Source organism: Phyllobates terribilis, unplaced genomic scaffold (assembly GCF_046119375.1).
Source record: "Phyllobates terribilis strain yellow unplaced genomic scaffold, ASM4611937v1 Scaffold_9__5_contigs__length_417890890, whole genome shotgun sequence".
NCBI classification, from domain to species: domain Eukaryota; kingdom Metazoa; phylum Chordata; class Amphibia; order Anura; family Dendrobatidae; genus Phyllobates; species Phyllobates terribilis.
In genome coordinates this window covers 231,401,702-231,422,740 of record NW_027362769.1, presented here as the reverse complement: position 1 = coordinate 231,422,740, position 21,039 = coordinate 231,401,702, and the positions used below count along the sequence as shown (strand labels likewise).

The window sequence follows — 21,039 nt, the reverse complement described above, 5'->3', positions numbered from 1 at the left end:
GCAGTTGCAAAAACCATCAAGCGCTACAAAGAAACTGGCTCACATGAGGACCGCCCCAGGAAAGGAAGACCAAGAGCCACCTCTGCTTCTGAGGATAAGTTTATCCGAGTTACCAGCCTCAGAAATCGCAGGTTAACAGCAGCTCAGATTAGAGATCAGGTCAATGCCACACAAAGTTTTAGCAACAGACACATCTCTTCAACAATTGTTAAGAGGAGACTTTGTCCAGCAGGCCTTCATGGTAAAATAGCGGCTAGGAAACCACTGCTAAGGACAGGCAACAAGCAGAAAAGACTTGTTTGGGCTAAACAACACAAGGAATGGACAATAGACCAGTGGAAATCTGTGCTTTGGTCTGATAAGTCCAAATTTGAGATCTTTGGTTCCAACCACCGTGTCTTTGTGCGACATAGAAAAGGTGAACGGATGGGCTCTACATGCCTGGTTCCCACCGTAAAGCATGGAGGAGGAGGTGTGATGGTGTGGGGGTGCTTTGATGGTGACACTGTTGGGGATTTATTCAAAATTGAAGGCATACTGAACCAGCATGGCTACCACAGCATCTTGCAGCTGCATGCTATTCCATCTGGTTTGCATTTAGTTGAACCATCATTTATTTTTCAATAGGACAATGACCACAAACACACCTCCAGGCTGTGTAGGAGCTATTTGACCAAGAAGGAGAGTAATGGGGTGCTACGCAAGATGACCTGGCCTCTACAGTCACCAGACCTGAACCCAATCTAGATTGTTTGTGGTGAGCTGGACCGCAGAGTGAAGGCAAAAGGGCCAACAAGTGCTAAGCATCTCTGGGAACTCCTTCAAGATTGTTGGAAGACCATTTCCGGTGACTACCTCTTGAAGCTCATCAAGAGAATGCCAAGAGTGTGCAAAGCTGTCATCAAAGCAAAAGGTGGCTACTTTGAAGAACCTAGAATATAAGACATATTTTCAGTTGTTTCACACTTTTTTGTTAAGTATATAATTCCACATGTGTTAATTCATAGTTTTGATGCCTTCAATGTGAATGTACAATTTTCATAGACATGAAAATACAGAAAAATCTTTAAATGAGAAGGTGTGTCCAAACTTTTGGTCTGTACAGTGTATATATATATATACATATATATATACACATATATATATATATATATATATATATATATATATATATAAAAGGGTTTTTATAGAGTTCACAAATTGAGAATTTCTTAGTTTTTCCAAAATATAGTGGAAAATAATGATGGATTTTGGATGAACCTCGATTTGACTTGCATGTCTCAATATTGTAACACCAATGCTGGTGCCCCTGCTTGGTTCCCCTTCCTCCTCCATGCATGGATGCCGACACTCACCGCCCTGGCCGCGCTGCGACCTCCCCATCTCCTGCTTTCTATGCATGCAGCACAGGCTTCCCTGCGGTGCACCTAATGCGCGAGCACTCCACCTGTCCTCAAAGGGGAGTGCGTGCACCTTATAGATGTCCCCAGCCAATAGTTGGGAGCCATCTTGTATAAAAGGCACCCTCCCAAGTAGTGAGGTGCCTGAGCAACCCCTGTAGTTTCCTTACAACTCTTGTGTGTGCAACTGTATGTTGCCAGGTCCCCTGTCTTAATCTATTGAAGTTAGTTTGTTACTCTGATTCTTTTCCCATATTCCTGAATAGTGCGTACTTTTCCCTAAAGCCGTTCTGGCGGTAGCTGAACCCTGTAGCCGCTCCAGCGGTGCCTGAACCCTGAAGCTGCTCCGGCGGTACCTGAACTCTGTAGCTGCAACGGCGGACCCTGATCCTGAAGCCTCTCCGGCGTATATGAACCCCGAAGCTGCACCCGGTTCCGAATCCAGTCTTGTCTGTGACTCCGAGTCCTGTCTGTGTCAGTGAAACCGACCCTTGGGGTCGGCAGCTGCGGTGCCGGGGACTGCCTAGGAGTGGTACCTGGCGGCTACCTGCAGCTCAAGTCTGAGTCCACCATCAGGAGCTCCAGTGAAAACCAGGTAGCCTCTTAGCTACATCCCTCCTAGATAAGCCTGGCCTCGTAGCACAGTGGGTTCACGATCCACGTGCGCCACCTGCGTGCATGACAAATATCTCCAACATGGTCCTCCTCTCCAACTCCTGAACCTGAATGCAAAATATTCTGGGTCCACTTCCTTTAGAAACCAGATCTAGCTATGGTTTCAGTGGGAACCTGTCACTAATCACTAGATACATGCCACCCAAACCAGGGGCAGCATGGATTAGATCATGTCATACTTTGAAACACTCCATAGTTTAAGGAGCCACCTGGGGACTATAGGGAGAGACAATATGAGTCTGATGCAGTCTCCGGTTGGATTGTCTCCGCGCCACTCTAATTGACCTGACAAGGAGAGACTTGTCATTCACTTGAAGCGATTCAGAGAGAGTCCAGCCTTGGACTCCTCTTGTCTCTCCCTATGGATGGTTCATCAAGCTGACATTTTGGAGAACTTGCAGCAGAATATCTGTCTGCCCCTATCTCCTTCATAGTGGAGGAGAACCAAGTGTCCTCTCCTATCCCTGAAATGGGAAAATCTGTCTCCACTAAATACAGATTTTACAGATATTACCAATGAATTGAGAATGAATGATCATTCCAGGAGGAGAAAGAAGACGACTTCTCTGATAAGATGCATTACAAAATTGCTTATTTTCATGTGTACTATTTATAAAATATAAATTAAAATGACATTTACCCTTTAATATATTGATATATAGTGTATTTTATATTTAGACACCCCTGCAATAAATGAAATCTGTACTGGGAACGGGACCTGGGATTCTCTAAACTCAGCTAATGTCCCCTACTTTTATGCATGCTCGCTTGAAGGAGCAGGTAAGTGTTTCCCTTGTGGTCCCCGTCACCCGTTATTTATATTCAAATGAAGCCATTTCCTTTTCCTCTTCCTCAGGAAACACATGCCACCCTCAGTCTTTCCCTGTGGTTTCACCAGCCAGTTTTCAGTTTATCGCAAGCATAGTACTTTGCCCAGGTAATTCATTCTATGTCTGTGTCTACTTGTTGCCTCCAGCTATCCTGCCTTCATGGCAAGCTTATTCTCAGACTGTGCATTTCAATGCTTATGTGACCACAGATGTACAGTGGGGAAAAAAAGCATTTAATCAGCCACCAATTGTGCAAGTTCTCCCACTTAAAAAGATGAGAGAGGCCTGTAATTGACATCATAGGTAGACCCCAACTATGAGAGACAAAATGAGAAAACAAATCCTGAAAATCACATTGTCTAATTTGGAAAGAAATTCTTTTTTAAATTTTGGTGAAAAATAAGTATTTGGTCAGTTACAAACAAGCAAAACTTCTGGCTCTCACAGGCCTGTAACTTCTTCTTTAACAGGCTCCTCTGTCCTTCACTTATTACCTGTAGTACTGGCACCTGTTTGAACTTGTTATCAGTATAAAAGACACCTGTCCGCAACCTCAAACAGTCTCACTCCAAACTCCGCTATGGTGAAGACCAAAGAGTTGTCGAAGGACACCAGAAACAAAATTGTAGCCCTGCACCAGGCTGGGAAGACTGAATCTGCAATAGGCAAGCTGCTTGGTGTGAAGAAATCAACTGTGGGAGCAATAATTAGAAAATGGAAGACCTACAAGACCACTGATAATCTCCCTCAATCTGGGGCTCCACACAAGATCTCACCCCGTGGGGTCAAAATGATCTCAAGAACAGTGAGCAAAAATCCCAGAACCCCCCCGGGGGGACCTAGTGAATGACCTGCAGAGAGCTGGGACCAACGTTACACAGGCTACCATCAGTAACACACTACGCCACCAGGGACTCAGATCCAGCAGTGCCAGATGTGTCCCCCTGCTTAAGCCATTACATGTCCGGGCCCGTCTGAAGTTTGCTTGAGAGCATTTGGATGATCCAGAAGAGTATTGGGAGAATGTGATATGGTCAGATGAAACCAAAGTAGAACTGTTTGTTAGAAACACAACTCGTCTTGTTTGGAGGAGAAAGAATGCTGAGTTGCATCCAAAGAACACCATACCTACTGTGAAGCATGGGGGTGGAAACATCATGCTTTGGGGCTGTTTCTCTGCCAAGGGACCAGGACAACTGATCCGTGTACATGAAAGAATGAATGGGGTCATGTATTGTGAGATTTTGAGTGCAAACCTCCTTCCATCAGCAAGGGCATTGAAGATGAAACGTGGCTGGGTCTTTCAGCATGACAATGAACCCAAGCACACTGCCAGGGCAACGAAGGAGTGGCTTCGTAAGAAGCATTTCAAGGTTCTGGAGTGGCCTAGCCAGTCTCCAGATCTAAACCCTACAGAAAACCTTTGGAGGGAGTTGAAAGTCCGTGTTGCCCAGCGACAGCCCCAAAACATCACTACTCTAGAGGAGATCTGCATGGAGGAATGGGCCAACATACCAGCAACAGTGTGTGCCAACCTTGTGAAGAATTACAGAAAACGTTTGACCTCTGTCATTGCCAAGAAAGAATATATAGCAAAGTATTGAGGTGAACTTTTGTAATTCACCAAATACTTATTTTCCACCAAAATTTGAAAAAAAAATTCTTTCCAAATCAGACAATGTGATTTTCAGGATTTGTTTTCTCATTTTGTCTCTCATAGTTGAGGTCTACCTATGATGTCAATTACAGGCCTCTCTCATCTTTTTCAGTGGGAGAACTTGCACAATTGGTGGCTGACTAAATACTTTTTTTCCCCACTGTATCCACAAGTCCAATATATGGACTTTCCTTCATGCAATTGGGTACATAAGAGATTCAGACTGGAGAATCTTTCCTAAATGTATTCAGAAGAACACTTGAGTTCAGTAATTGTCAATGACTGTTGTGTACCTTAGTGTCAGGTGCCATTGGACACGAGCAGATGTCTAAAATCTGCCATTTTATTTTCTTCCTAGCACCCGCTCCTGTATCTGTACCATCATGTGTGCCATCTACACCCCCCACTCCTATACCTGGTAATAGTCCATTTTTTAAAGAGAATTTGTCAGCAGATTCTGTCATGTAATCTGAGAGCTGCATGGTGTAGAGCCTGAGATCCTAATTCCAGTGATGTGTCACTTACTGGGCTGTGTGATTGTTTTAATAAAGTCTGCTTTATCAGCAGGACTAGTTGTCTCATGCCATGTAGTCCTCCCAGTCTGTGTAACCCCGCCCACACCACAGATTGACAGCTTTCTTCCCATGTACTTTATGTGTACACAGCAAGCTGCCAATCAGTGGTGTGGGCGGAGTTATATTGGGGTCAGCATTCAGAGAACCGCTAGATCTGCAGCTGAGAAAACTGTGATTGTATCAAAATTACAGCATGCAAACCTGCAAGTGACACATCGCTGGAATCAGGGTCTCTGTTCCTACATCATGCTGCTCTCAGATTACATAGCAAAGTCTGCTAACAGATTTCCTTGAACTGCTGATGGCTGCAAATGATCAATCGCATCTTCTATAAGTGGATTTCTTTTTTTTTGTTGCTTCTGTCTTGATATTTTCTATATCACCAGTGCAAATTTAAGGCTGGTGAAATTGATCTTGTGTATTCTGTAGCATTCGGACCAGATGCAGGACACAGAGAGGGTCACGGTTAGCTGATTATTGGAACTTGATATCCGTGCACTAATACTTTTTGCTGCCAGCACTTGATACAACAGTCCAGAAAATACAAGATGGAAAAGACAAAACACTTGTCTTCCAGCTGCAGTTTATATATATATATATATATCATAGAATCATAGAATCATAGAATGGTAGAGTTGGAAGGGACCTCCTGGGTCATCTGGTCCAACCCCCTGCTCAAAGCAGGATTCACTAGATCATCTCAGACAGATGTCTGTCCAGCCTCTGTTTGAAGACGTCCATTGAAGGGGAACTCACCACCTCTCGTGGCAGCCTGTTCCACTCATTAATCACCCTAACTGTCAAAAAGTTTTTTCTAATATCTAATCTGTGTCTCCTCCCATTTAGTTTCATCCCATTGCTTCTAGTCTTTCCTTGTGCAAATGAGAATAAAGATGATCCTTCTACAATGTGACAGCCCTTGACATATTTGTAGACAGCTATTAAGTCTCCTCTCAGTCTTCTTTTTTGCAAGCTAAACATTCCCAAATCCTGCAACCGTTCCTCATAGGACATGGTTTGCAGACCAGTCACCATTCTGGTCGCTCTTCTCTGAACTTGCTCCAGTTTGTCTATGTCTTTTTTAAAATGTGGTGCCCAAAACTGTACACAGTATTCCAGATGAGGTCTGACCAAAGAGGAGTAAAGACCGATAATGACTTCACGTGATCTAGACTGTATGCTTCTGTTAATACATCCCAGAATTGTATTTGCCTTTTTTGCTGCTGCATCACACTGTTGACTCATGTTCAGTCTATGATCTATTAGTATACCTAAGTCTTTTTCACATGTACTGTTGCTTAGCTCTATTCCTCCCATTCTGTATATGCTTTTTTCATTTTTATTGCCCAGATGTAGTACTTTGCATTTTTCCCTGTTAAAAACCATTCTGTTGGTTGCTGCCCACTGCTCCAGTTTATTTAGGTCTTTTTGAATCCTCTCTCTCTCTTCTCTAGTATTAGCTATCCCTCCTAGCTTTGTGTCATCAGCAAATTTAATCAGTTTACCCTCAATTCCTTCATCTAAATCATTGATAAAGATGTTGAACAATACAGGTCCCAGGACGGAGCCCTGTGGTACCCCACTTGAGACATTCATCCAGCTGGATGTGAAGCCATTTACAACCACCCTTTGAGTCCGATCACTAAGCCAGTTATGAATCCACCTAACAGTTGCCTGGTCCATTGCATACTTGGTCATTTTTTCAATAAGGATGATGTGAGATACTTTGTCAAATGCTTTGCTGAAGTCAAGATATACTATATCTACAGCATTTCCCTGATCCACCCAGTCAGTGATTCTGTCATAGAAGGAAATTAAGTTAGTCTGACATGACTTGTTAGTTACAAACCCATGCTGACTCTGGTTAATCACTTCATTCTTATCCATGTACTTACATACATGTTGTTTAATAATTTGTTCAAAGATCTTTCCTGGTATAGAAGTCAGACTCACCGGCCTATAGTTCCCTGGGTCCACCTTCTTCCCCTTTTTGAAGATAGGAACAACATTTGCTCTTCTCCAGTCTTCTGGGACTTCTCCTGTTCTCCAAGAATTTTCAAAGATTATGGAGAGTGGTTCTAAAATTTCTTCTACAATCTCCTTCAGTACTCTGGGGTGTAATTCATCTGGACCTGGAGACTTGAACTCATTTATGTTAGCTAAATATTCCCTCACAATCTTTCTGTTTACTGATAACTTGGATTCCTCTATTCCTTTAAAAGGACAGTGAAGATCAGTTGATGTTACATTTTCTTTCTGAGAGAAAACAGATGCAAAATAGGAATTAAAAAGTTCGGCCTTCTCAACATCCTCTCTTACCATTTCTCCATTTTCATCCTGTAAAAATCCTATAGCATCTTTGACTTTTCTTTTACTTTTGACATACCCCCAAAATCCTTTTTTATTGCTTTTGACATCTCTTGCAAGCCTTAATTCATTGTCAGCTTTAGCTAACCTGATACGTGCCCTGCAGGATCTGCAGACTGCATTATAATCTTCTTTAGATATGCCTCCCTCTTTCCATTTAATAAACATTTCTTTCTTTCTTTTTAGCATGTGTTTAAGTTCTGTGTTCATCCATCCTGGTTTCCTTAAATGCTTCCCATTCTTCCTACTTTTCGGGATTGTTAACGATTGTGCTTTGAGAATCTCATTTTTAAAAATTTCCCATCCTTCCTGGACATTTTTGTCCTTAAGGACATCCAGCCATTGGATCCCTCCTATTCTCTTTCTGAGTCTCTTAAAATCTGCCTTTCTAAAATCTAACCTTGAAGTTTGAGTCTTCACATGTCTTCCTCCTCTAGTTATCCAAAATTCTATAATAGCATGATCGCTGCCTCCTAGGGTCCCAGCCACCTTTACCTCCTCAACCATTTCCTCCCTGTTTATAAGGATTAGATCCAAAGTAGCAGATCCCCTTGTTTTCTCCCCTACCTTTTGGAAGATAAAGTTGTCAGCAAGAGAGGATAAGAATTTGCTTGACCTGTTAGTTTTACTTGAGAGAGATTCCCAACAAATGTCTGGATAGTTGAAATCTCCCATGACCACTACGTCATATTTTTTGGAGAACTTGGTCATTTGATACATAAAGAGTTCATCCATATCTTCAGCTTGCCCAGGTGGCCTGTAGTAAATGCCTACAATGGTGTCCTTTCCGTTGTTCTCTCCTTGTATTCTTACCCAAACAGTTTCCACAGAACTCCCAGTCTCTGAAGCTTCAATCTCTGTGCAGATATACGCTTTTCTAACATACAATGCAACACCTCCTCCTCGTTTATCAAGTCTGTTTCTTGCAAATAAGTTGTATCCTTTTAGCCTTTTATTCCAATCATGTGTATCGTCCCACCAAGTTTCAGTGATTCCAATGACATCATATTCCTTTTCCTGCATTAGTAGTTCCAATTCTCCTTGTTTGTTGCCCATGCTTTGTGCATTTGTATAAAAACATTTTAGTTTGTGATTGGTTTCTCTTCCTCCCATATTTTTATTATTTAGATTTTTTGGTCTTTGTTCTTCTTTTCCACTTCCAGTAGCAGAGATCTCAATAGTATTTGTCAGCTGTATGGCTTTTTCTGGCCTTTTGCTTCCCTTCCCACATTGTTCTAGTTTAAAGCTCTTCTGATGAGTGTAGCAAGGCGACTTCCAAATACATGTTTTCCAGTCTTCGTAAGGTGCACCCCATCTCTAGCAAGTAGTCCATCGTATAGGTAATTCATTCCGTGATCCAGAAATCCAAATCCTTGTTGACGGCACCATCGACGTAGCCAGTTGTTCACCTGTAGAATCTTATTCCACCTCATTGTTCCATGGCCATCCACTGGGAGGATGGATGAGAAGACCACCTGCGCTCCCAATTCTTTCACTTTCTTGCCTAAGTCTTCAAAGTCACTGCAGATGGTTTCCAGGTCCTTTCTTGCGGTGTCATTTGTCCCCACATGTATTAGCAGGAATGGGTAGTGATCTGTAGGTCTGAAGAGTCTTGATATCCTGTCAGACACATCTTTAATTTTTGCTCCTGGAAGACAGCACATTTCCCTTGAGGTTATGTCTGGTCTGCAGATAGCGGCCTCTGTTCCTCTTAACAGGGAATCCCCCATGACCACCACTCTCCGTTTTTTCTTCACAACATTCTTCTTTCTCCATCCAGGAGGATTCTGAGGGCTTACAAGGTTATTCATTGCTGGCAAAGTCTTATCTTGCTGTATTTCTTCATGGTTCTCCTGCGTGAGAGCCTGGTAATGGTTCCTGAGCAGTATGGGTGCTGACTGCCTCTCGATCCTCCTGCTTCTGTGGGTCACATGCTTCCATTCCTCTGTTTCCTCAGGTGCAGTTTGAATTTCTTCTCTTTCTGAATCATGAAGAGATAATTCTGCTCTGTCTAAGAACTCTTCACCTTCCTTAATGATTTTCAAGGTAGTTAACCTCTCTTCTAGATTTCGCAACTTTTCCTCCAACAGGGACACAATATATATATATAAACCCCAAATATGCTTTACTCACCCTCATCGGGTCCAGTGATTTGTCAATATGTAAGCTCAGCTCATGCCGTCTTCCTGCTGAGCTCACCGCCTGCAGTGCTGTCGACGTTACATCAGCTGTGCTACAAAAACAGATCCTGGGAGACTCGTGCCGGACCTGGGAAGGGTGAGTAAAGCACCATTTTTTTAAACAAACTGCGCCTGTGCACAGGGGTTTTCTGAATATAGAAATTTCTTTTAAATATTGATAAAAAAAACTATGTCTAAAATATCTATAAGGCATTGAGCTGAAAGCTATATTACAGTTACAGTGAAATAAATATTCTTTGTACAATGAAAAATGATCTAACTTTTTAAAGAGAACCTGTTACGAGCTATAAATATGTATTTTTTTACCCAATATAAGTGCCACAGTTTTCTGAGCCCTGCCATTATTTCTTTTGTCTCTGTGCCTCTCTGTTCCTGACATACTATATGACCCCCCTCTTTCCTATGGGTAAATGTAGTCTTCTTATCCAAGTGGCCATGGCTCTCAGCTCTGGCCTTCTTAAGGGCCATGTCCTGTTGGCTAAAAAGACTAGATTTACATACAGGAAAGAGGGGGCCATATCTCACGAATGGAGAGACACAGGAACGAAAGAAAAAAGAAAAATAATGCCAAATTTAGGAGAACAGCACCATGTAGACCAGGTAAAACAGTTACAAATTTACGGCAAGTGACAAGTTATCTTTATGTGTACTTTCTGCATCAGTTCTTTATGATTTCCAGTACTTCTGCTAGCAGTCATGCAGTAAGCACTTTTATTGCTTACTTCCTGTGATGGATGCACAGGTGCATGGCTCAGTACAAGACACAGCTCTGTCAGTCCTGTACCTTTGGGTTCATCATGTGTAAAGTTCCCATTAAATCACATCAGTCAGATACCTTGAAATCCATGTGGATATATTGGAAAAAGTCTATGACTCTCTCTCAAAGGTTAGTCTTTATTTTCTGGGACTAATGCCCAGTGAGGGCAAGAGTTTCTGGTGTTCTGGCATATAAACATGAGCTGGCTTGTGTCTTTCTGTGAAGCTTGGCCATAATATATTCTCCCTCATTTCACCTTAAAAAATCTTACATCCCAATAAGACATTTTTTCTAACCCTATTCTAAATCTATTACGATAGCGGAGCACTTAGTTGGCCATACACATGAGATAGCCGCCGAACGATCGTTCATGAGACTTTATCTCTCCTTAAAATAAAAGGATTGAAATTCCAATTGCTGATGCGTCTCCCCCCTCACATCATCGGGAATGTCGAGATGCCTCCAAACACATCGGCTGGTTGGTCAGTCCCCTGACATCAACAGGATTGGCCAACTTTCATCTTATGTGTATGGAGGCCTTGGCTGAATGTGTTGTCTCTTGTTTGATCTAGAAGACCATGCACCTTCTACAAATACGAGCATCCCACCATTTCCTGACAGGAGCGGCTCCTACAGTCCTTTTGTGCCCAGCGCAGCTGATTTGCCCAACTCGCCAGAAGCGGCTTCTTTGTGCCACTGTCCCTCAATAGGTAACTTTTGGTTTCATCGTTTTTTCTCTGTCCTAACTGTATTAGTTCTTACTATAACTTGGCATACTTACACAGACCTGACCAAAATGTCATGTGTGACATAGGGAACTGTATGAAACAAAGACATTTGGGAGATTCCTCTGTCAAATGCTGAATCAGAACTGAATTTTCATGTTTTTTTTCATATTTTGTAGAAAGTATTCCAGTAATTACAAATTGTCAACCAATCTCTGGATAGTTGACAACTGCTTTATTGGTGAGGGTTCAGTTTCTCAAACACCCAATGATTGCCAGGACAGAAGGCCAGTGTCCCCACCTTTTTGGAACATCAGCCCTGTCACTCCATTCAGTCTCTATGTGAGGGTACAGTTCTTCTACAATAGATCTTCTTCAGTCCCATAGAGTTTGATTGGAGTGGAAGTGTGGAACCCTTTCTGGTATTTGGAGTGGATCCCAGTGGTTGCACCCCCTCCGATCTAGAAGTTAGCAACTGTCCAGCAGATAGTTGATAATTTGCTTTTACCAGAATACTATTTTAACTCAAAATATTGAGGTAGTGGATTGACTATATAGGAAAATCAATGTTGATAGATTGAATGATTAGGTTAAATCATATGTAAACCTGCTTCTTTCAGAATGAATGGTTTGTTAATTACTGTATTTTTAGAATTTTATGAAGCCCTTTTTACCCCCCCCCCCAAATTTGGGGGGGAAATGGAGGTGCATCTTATAATCCAAATGTTACTTATCGGGTGGAGCGGCTGCGGTAAGGTCGCTGCTGCAAAAAGCTGCCGGCGGCAGGAGTGTTGCCCCGTGCTGGAAGGAAGGGGTGTTCGGCAGTGCGAGGCTGCTGCCGGCTCTGGACTTTTAGCAAATGTTGGCGGAGTCCCTGCATTTCACATAATTTTTACTGCAGTTGACTTCGGGAAAATGGCCGCCAGAGGCGGCACATGCGCAGATTTGATTTCCACTCCTGAAATCTGAACCTGTGCATTCGTACAGAACACCGCAGTGAAAATGATGGGAAGTGCGGGGACTCACTTCGGCGCCCAGAGCCCTCCACAGCCTCGCACCAGTGAACACCACCTCCTCCCAGCCTGGGGCCCGCAGCATCGCCCCACTCCTGCCGCCGCCGCCAGCTTCCTGCAGCAGCGATCCTCCTTCCTGGGACCTGCTCAACCGCAGCCGCCCAATCCTCCCAGTAAGCTACGGTAAAAGCGCCCTATAAGACACACCACCATTTAATTAAAAAAATATTTTTTCCTATTTTCCTCCTCAAAATTTTGGGTGCGTCTTATGGTCTGCAAAATATGGTATATCAGTAACCCTTATCCACTCTGGTCATGTAGACAACATATCATGAATATGTTCTTCTTCCCAGAAATGGATACAGAGAATGCCGACAAGTTGAAGCAGACACAAGTTCAACCTGTACACCGGGACAGTGAAAAGCATAGTAAGATGACCTACATTATTCTTCATATTTCTAACAAGTCCAATTATTTTCATCAGATGATTTCTCAGTGACTGCATATATACCGACATGTGAATGTTTTGTTCCGCCATCTGTTGCTACTTGTGAGCTATTCTACCCAATGAAAAGTATTAGAACCAAAAGTGAAAAGCCAGGTTGCAAGAAAAGAAAATCGCAACCTGTCAAATAGTAAATGATAAGTAGTCTGAAGACTTGAGATTTCTGAGTTTGCTATCATGGTCCATTGGAAAGTTCTAAGCTGTTCCATGTGCTCTTTGATGTGTTGAGGTTTTTTAGTGTTAGAGGTCACCAATACATCTGCCATTGATTGAGGACACATATTCTACAGTTGTAGTTACCATCTGATGACTTATTAGAGGCATCTTCTCACTTTTCTTTCTTGTGGTTATCACACTTAATGTATGAACATCTACCATCATTTCAAGACTGATGTCATTTTACATTTATGTAAAGAAAGTCCAATACTCGCAAGCCAAAATTTTAGTATTGGTGACATCTAGGAGATTTTCCCATTTTATTATTAGATATAGCAATAAGTATTTTTCTTAAAAAATGCCCCTGCATGTAGATAGGTTTGTTACATATTGTGCTTGTTATGGTGCCTCTGGGTGTATTTTTTTGTAAAGAGAAGTAAATACAAAAGAGAGAAATATCAGTCTTTCCTTTATTTTTAAATATCTTATAGATCCTTTATGTGTTCATCAGCACTCACTATTTTTATCCTTTACTTAGAACTCGTGAACTCATTTACAGAAGCCCAGAAACAACTATACTATGAAACATTTGCATCAGAAATGGATTTCCCATATACTGAAGTGGGGCTTGTGAATAGTAGGATCACTCCCAAAACTGGAAAGGTTATTAGCAAAACAGCAGAGAAAGAATTAGTAAATTATGATTTGACTCAGAAGGAAACAGAGACACTCGAGCTCTTGAATCTGTTTGAGGACAAAGATGGAAAGGAAATGGAGACTAAAATTACTGCACTACTTGGACAATCAGGAATGGGTAAAACTGTACTTGTCAAGAAGATTTGCCACGAATGGTCAGCCGGGAAGTTTGATCAGTTCAGCTTTGTGTTTTATTTTGAGTGTAGAAATCTGGATGTATGTAAGCAGTACAGCTTTAGAGACTTCCTTTTCAAGGAGTCTTCTTGTGCTCAACAGAAGAACATTGATGTCTACCAGTACATTCTGAGAAATCCAGAGAAGGTCCTTCTCATCTTTGATGGTTTCGATGAATTCCAGGATCCAGAAGGTCTTCTTCATGGTTCCTTTTCCATGACACCAAGTAAAACCAATAAAGTGAAGGACTTATTTACTGGTCTTTTCCAGAAAAAGCTACTACGTGGTTGCACCTTGCTTATAACTGCAAGGGTCAGAGAAAAACTCAATCAGTACTTGGGAAAAGTTGACAAAATCATTGAAATGATGGGATTTTCTCCAAGTCAGGTGGAATGGTACATCAAAGAATATTTTAAGGAACGGCTAGATTTCAGTAATGCCCTAGAATGGATTAAAAATCACCAATATGTCTTCAGCTATTGTTATATTCCTTTTATGTGTAAATTAATGTGCTTATTTGCTGAAGAAAACTTAAAGACTCGAAACAAAGAACTACCTTTGACATTAGCAGCCCTTTACTATGACTTGTTTCAGAAGAGCTTGCACTCTCCTGATTCTTGTGAAAGAACATCCACAAAACACTGTACAGTTGACTCAATGTGTCTTGATTTTGTATCTGACAAAAAAATTCAACTGGAACCACAAACTGAAAAACTACTGATTGGCAATGGAAATACTATGGGGTGTACGTCTAACAATGCACTCGTCCAGAACTTCTCTTCAGCACTTCATACACTTGATAGTATAACTGACAGGAACTTGGTCAGATATATTTCTTTTGACCTCAAAAAAAGACGGAACCAAGAAAGTTGTCCAAACATGGTACGGAGGTTTCTAATTGGTCTGTTGTATTGCAACAAGGGAAGTCCTAGTTCTAAGTGCACCAAACATGTAAAAAAACAAAAGAAAATAAATGATTATTTTCAAACATTGGAGCTTTCAGAGCTCTGCCCACAAAAAATGCTTGAAGTTTTTCATTGTCTATATGGAGCAAACAACTTGCGCCTCATGCGTGGATTAGCAGTAGAACTGAATGAGGAGCTTTCGTTTGTGAACACTCGGCTTACTCCACCAGATGTGTTTGTAGTGAAGGAAGTTTTAAAAATTTCAAAAGCAAAGGTTTCCTTGGATCTGAGGAAGACGAGCATTGATCAGAAAGGTTTAGAAGAACTGGTGCATCTCAAAGGCATCACATCATTCAGGTATGGTCTACGTAGAACAAAATCATTTTTTGAATTATGGTTCAGGGCCTGATTAGCCAACACAGATTATTCTATATTTTATTAACAGAAAGTTTGTAATTAGATGTGGCCAACTCGGCCAAGTATCGCACCAAGAGGTCTCTTGAAATGATTAACTTCATTGTGGTTATCTGGGACTTTTGGATTTTTTCCTATGGGGCTAAGAACTTACCGGCAGATAGTTGTTAACTACCTGCTTGTTCTGCCCTGCGACAATCTCTTCCGGCTTAGAGCAGTCACTGACCGCTTCTGCCAACCATTCTCTTGCAGAACAGTTCCTTCTCTGCTCAGTCGATGGGGCATCACTGCTAGTGTCATACTAACTACGGGGAGCCAGCTGTCAATCAGCATGATGTTGGCAGTCACGCCCTGTCGACAGAGCAGACCAGAAGAGAAAGAACTGCTCTGTTGATGTAAAGTCAAAGGAAGCAGAAGAATCGCTGTCTTAGGCTCAGGGTAGAACAGGCAGGTAGTGAGCAATTATCTGCTGGTAAGTTCTTAGCCCCAGAGGGAAAAAAAAGCAAAAGTCCCAGATAACCCATTTAAAGGGAATGTGTCAGAATTGTGGTGTAGTATCAGTGGTAGATCTCACATTTATCATACATTTATGGAATATCTTGTCTATATGCCCTAATTCAGGGGTCCTCAAGCTTTTTAAACAGGGGGCCAGTTCACGGTCCCTCAGACCATTGGAGGGCCGGAATATAGTTTTTAAAAAAAACTATGAACAAATTCCTATGCACACTGCACATATCTTATTTTGAAGTAAAAAAACAATACAGGAACAAATACAATATTTAAAATGAAGAACAAGTAAAGTTAAATCAACCGGTATTTCAATAGGTAGGTAACTGTACCCAATAGGCAGGTAAATGTACCCAATAGGCAGCATAAGTCCCCAATAGGCAGGTAAATGTCCCCAACAGGCAGGTAAATATCCCCAATAGGCAGCATAGGTCCCCAATAGGCAGGTAAATGTTCCCAATAGGCAGGCTGTTTCCCCCTTATAATGCCATATGCAGGCTGTTCCCCCCCCTTATAATGCCCCATGCAGGCTAATCCCCCCTTATAATGCCCCATGCTGGATGTCACCCCCCATATAATGCCCCATGCAGGATGTCCCTTTCTCACACCATATAATCCCCATGCAAGATATCACTCCCCTGTCTTTATAATGCCCCATGCAGGATGTCCCTTTCCCCCCCATATAATGCCCCATGCAGGATGTCACCCCCCATATCATGCCCCATGCAGGATGTCACCCCCCCATATAATGCCCCATGCAGGATGTCACTCCCCCATATCATGCCCCATGCAGGATGTCACCCCCCATATAATGCCCCATGCAGGATGTCACCCCCCATATAATGCCCCATGGAGGATGTCCCTTTCCCCCCCATATAATGCCCCATGCAGGATGTCACCCCCCATATCATGCCCCATGCAGGATGTCACCCCCCCATATAATGCCCCATGCAGGATGTCACCCCCCCCATATAATGCCCCATGCAGGATGTCACCCCCCCATATAATGCCCCATGCAGCATGTCACCCCCCCATATAATGCCCCATGCAGCATGTCACTCCCCCATATCATGCCCCATGCAGCATGTCACTCCCCCATATCATTCCCCATGCAGCATGTCACCCCCCCATATCATGCCCAATGCAGCATGTCACCCCCCCATATAATGCCCCATGCAGCATGTCACTCCCCCATATCATGCCCCATGCAGCATGTCACCCCCCCATATAATGCAGCATGTCACTACCCCATATCATGCCCCATGCAGGATGTCACCCCCCCATATAATGACCTATGCCTCCATACATAAAAAAAAAATAAAATCCAATACTCACCTCACTTCTCACTTGCTGCCGCTGCTCTACTCTGGTCCGGACTCCAGCGTCGCGGCAGCGTTGTCCCGCTCTGCGCTGCCTGTGACGGCACTCGGGAGGGCGCGTTGTAAAGACGTCACCGCGCCCTCTGACCTGAGACGTCACAGGAAGCGCAGAGCAGGAAGACAGCGGATCTGCGGAGGCACGGGGAGAGGTAAGTATCCGCCTGCCGGGGCCCTGAGCAAGCGGGGGGAAGGGCGGGCGCTGACACCGCTCTCCTCTCCTCCGCCCATAGCCCGGCGGGCCGGATAAAAGTCCTCCGCGGGCCGCATGTGGCCCACGGGCCGTAGTTTGAGGACCCCTGCCCTAATTGGTCCAGATGGACAGCATTCAGAGATGTGTTTTACAATGGCCTCCTGACCAATAAGAACTTATGGACGGGAGATGACTCTGCTGATCCACTGGGATCTATGTAAAGGCCATTGTGCAGGCAGAGAAGGTCAACTGTGTCCATAACTTATTGTGAACAGTGGATCCTGTGTTATGTACCTCCAGCTTTATAATCAATCCTGTGAGCATTTTAAATAACTGTTGAACAGTGAAGAAGTGAAAGTGTAAGAGTGGCTAGTACTGAAATGGCTGGACCACCAGTCAATTACATTTTTTGGCTCTGACAGAAACAACTGTTTCCCTCAATCCAATAAAAGTGAATATACAGGCAGTGTTAGCAATTCATCAATCAAAAAGGCTACTACTTACCAGCCACTCCATTTAGCAGATCCCAAAGGCTCCCTGGTATTCACCCTTTCACCGAGATCTCGCCTTCACTGCCAGCCTTTGGCTATGTCCACTGTCCTGTTTGCCAGTGGACCGAGTTGAGGTTGGAAGTGTCAACAAGCTGGCTTGAAACCAGAAAAATGGGGACAACAAATAGCACAGTCAGAGGATTGTTGGATCAATTCTGGGTGTCAAACAGAGGTGTAACGCAGAGAGAATAATTGCCTCCATACTTACCTCCAAAAAGCAGTACATTACTAAAATTACCAAAGCTTCTCAACTATAGTTCAAAGATACAGACCTATTCTGTGCATTGGAACCACTGTTAGTTTTGTTTTGCAATTACTGATAAAAAACTGTCCTAAAAAACTGCTGTGTGAACAAGGCGTAAAATTGACCGTGACTTGATATCGTATATAACACTATTGGACAGTGGAGACTGGAAGCTGAACAACCAGAAATTAGGTGTTACACTATATCTAGCAGCGCGAACCAAACTAAGACTTTGACAAACAGAGGTGCCAAGAGCCCACCAGTAACATCGCCTCTGGGGGCCCACTGTTCAGCTACATGCAAATATTACATTACCCTCATTCACACATTTACATCTGGTTCTATGTAATAAAACACTAGGTAGTTTGTTAAATAAATGTTGAGATGCTGACTGCGTCTGTACATAGAGAATCAAATGTATTGTGCTAACTACTTCTCATATAACAGGGTTGGTGGTTCATTTCTACACAAGGGCCCACCAGGGGATTCACCGCTTCCCCTGTGGGCCAGTCCGAGCATAGAGACAGTCTTGAAACGTTGTACCAGGGGACTTTGCATGTAATGCTGACTTGCCAGACATAGTTGGACATTTGATATAAACCTGAGCATTGTAGATAGCATAGGAAACAATGGAGTGAAAGATGTCCACCAAAGAGTTATGCTTTTTTCTCTACAGAGCCTCCCTCAGTGATACTGTTAACCTTTGGAAGATGCTGCTGGCTGATGGACAGAGTCTGCTGCTGAAGAAATGCATCAGAAAATTCACATTAGAACCGTTCAAAGTAGAAAGCATAAAAGATGTCACAGATCTGATCACTTTAGTAGACATCCAGAATGACATTTGTAACCGGTAAGACTTTATATCTGGCATTTTTTACAATCCAATACTGGAGCCTAGATGCACATAATGTACATGTTAAGTAAAGTTTTCGGTTATTAATGCTGCACCTTTTGCATTAATTTCCAGCTCTCCAGATTCATCCCTTGATATTAAGGAAATTCCCGCTTTAAAAAATTTGACGAGGGTCATATTTGGGTAAGTCGTGAAATGATTTAATGGCGTCTTGTCTGCCCTTGTGTAATATTGATGGTGGCAGTGTAATTAGGAAAGGCAAAAATTATCCGTGATACAGATCTTCTTAATTTCTGATAACTGTTGAGGATAAGCTGTCTTGTGTGCACATGAGGAATAATACTATTTCTACCCATTATATTACTTACAATTTCACCAGTTTTTCTCTCTGCGGGCTCTATCTCTGACTATCAGTTGAATCTGAGCGAGTGGGTGGAGATTTTTTGCTATTATGTTTCCTATATACAGAGATGAGGGTTTTATACTCGCATGTTTAGAAGCAGCAGCAGTATGAGGGACATTGTACAGCAGTACTGAGCTGTTTAGCTGTGAATCCAGCACTGTGTTGAGACAAACACTTACTAGAAAGCAGATTCACAGGTCTGTGTTGTGTATGTGCCTCCTTCTTTAAAGGGAATCCATCATCAGGTTTTTGCTGTGTAATTGAAGACAGCAGGAGATAGTGGCTGAGACACAGAGTTGAAAGATGTGTCATTTATTACCAAGTGTGGTGTTGTTTATTTATAGTGAAGGTTTTATCACCTTGTGATTAGAATTGCATCAGTCTGACCACGCCCCTTCCCCCTGTGATAAGCAACTCCCTTTTAATAGCAGCTATTGTACATAGAGAGCCTGGTGGGGGCGGGGTTAGATTCCTCAGCTCTGCTGCACCCAGTAAACTAATTGATACATCATAGGAATTGGGGTCCCTTTTGCTACTTCATGCTGCTCTCAGATGAGGTAGCAAAAACCTGCTGACAGATTCCCTTTAATTCTGCGTCTCACTCTGTTCCTCCCCAATCTTCATCCTTCCCTTCTCCTCTCCTCTTCAGTAGGCAGCAAACATCACAAATTGACACTTTATTGTGCTAGCAAGCCCCTTTTTTTAAGACCAAGACAGATTTTAGCAGATTTTTAGAGCGGATGATGAGTTAATGATGGTGGTTTTGTACAATACTTTTGTGTAACTTCTGTAAATCCATAGCTGGAACTACTTGCCGATTTGCAGCCATGTGACATTGAGATCACTAATATCATGCTGAAAATCACAACTAGCAACAGTGAATGTAGTTATGTGGAAACCCTGCAGAGTTGGTAATGGATTCGGAAACTTTATTCATTATAGTTAATTGCATTGTAGTATCACAACATGGCAATTTTAGATCAGCGTGCAGTATATACACAAAGATAGGGAAGAGGAATGGAGAAATGCACCAGCAGAGTGGATGGAGAATTTGGTTAACCCTATGGTAGTGGAAAGATAAAAGCATATAAAGCAGCTAGGGGCATACTATTTATGTACAGAATTTTTGTGTCTTAGGCTCGGAAAGAAACATGGACAAGATGGCTTCCTGAAGCTTGTGGAAATTCTTCCGAAACTACCAGCTCTTCAACACTTAGAGTAAGCAATATAATGTCCTGGAAACACTTAGAGTTTGGTATTATGCACCATAAATTATGGTAATACTGATTCTGATGATACATTCAGTCCTGATGTGAATTGTATACACTGTACATAGAAGAAGAACTATTTAGGAACATACCAATTAATCATAATATGAATACAGACAACTAAAGTAAAAAACTGAAGATCCCCATGCGGGAGCTCACACTGCCCTCATGCTGTACTTTTAATAGGTGGAGCACAATGTACAATCATAGACTTATACAATATAGCTAGTCTCTTTGGATGGTCTGGGGGTGATTGCTTGATCAACAGGTTCTTCAGCTTGCTGTGTAACCCCTGCTTTCACTTCTGGTGGAGTGAAACTTCAGATCCTGGTGGACACTGGGGTGGCAGCCCAGATGGAAGCCAGGAGAAAGTTGGACACTCCCCAAGGTTTAGAGAAGGGAGGTCATCCATACCTAAATAGGAAGGGCATTCAGGCTTTGAGGGGTCGGGGAAGGTTTTTTGGGGGGGGGGTCCTTTACTTATTGGAGAAGGCTTGCTGTGGACCACATCTGTGTCATCAATAGCAGAGCTGCTGGGGAGGGAAAAAAATGATCAACAAAGTAAAAAAAAATGTTTCCAGAGATCTTTTATGA

At 42.6% G+C, this 21,039-nt stretch overlaps 1 protein-coding gene across 4 annotated transcripts in view; it reads left to right on the top strand.

The window, feature by feature from the left end:
- Nucleotides 1-21,039, top strand: part of CIITA (class II major histocompatibility complex transactivator) — a 107,584-nt gene that overhangs the window by 69,526 nt on the left and 17,019 nt on the right. For 3 of the 4 annotated variants that reach the window (XM_073647741.1, XM_073647739.1, XM_073647743.1), the window contains exons 8-16: nt 2,754-2,855; nt 2,932-3,012; nt 4,921-4,980; nt 11,035-11,172; nt 12,554-12,628; nt 13,400-14,993; nt 18,598-18,771; nt 18,889-18,957; nt 20,315-20,395. In XM_073647741.1, the coding sequence (XP_073503842.1) occupies nt 2,754-2,855; nt 2,932-3,012; nt 4,921-4,980; nt 11,035-11,172; nt 12,554-12,628; nt 13,400-14,993; nt 18,598-18,771; nt 18,889-18,957; nt 20,315-20,395 (2,374 nt within the window). The remainder of the gene's footprint in view (nt 1-2,753; nt 2,856-2,931; nt 3,013-4,920; nt 4,981-11,034; nt 11,173-12,553; nt 12,629-13,399; nt 14,994-18,597; nt 18,772-18,888; nt 18,958-20,314; nt 20,396-21,039) is intronic. The other variant, XM_073647742.1, reaches the window with a different exon arrangement.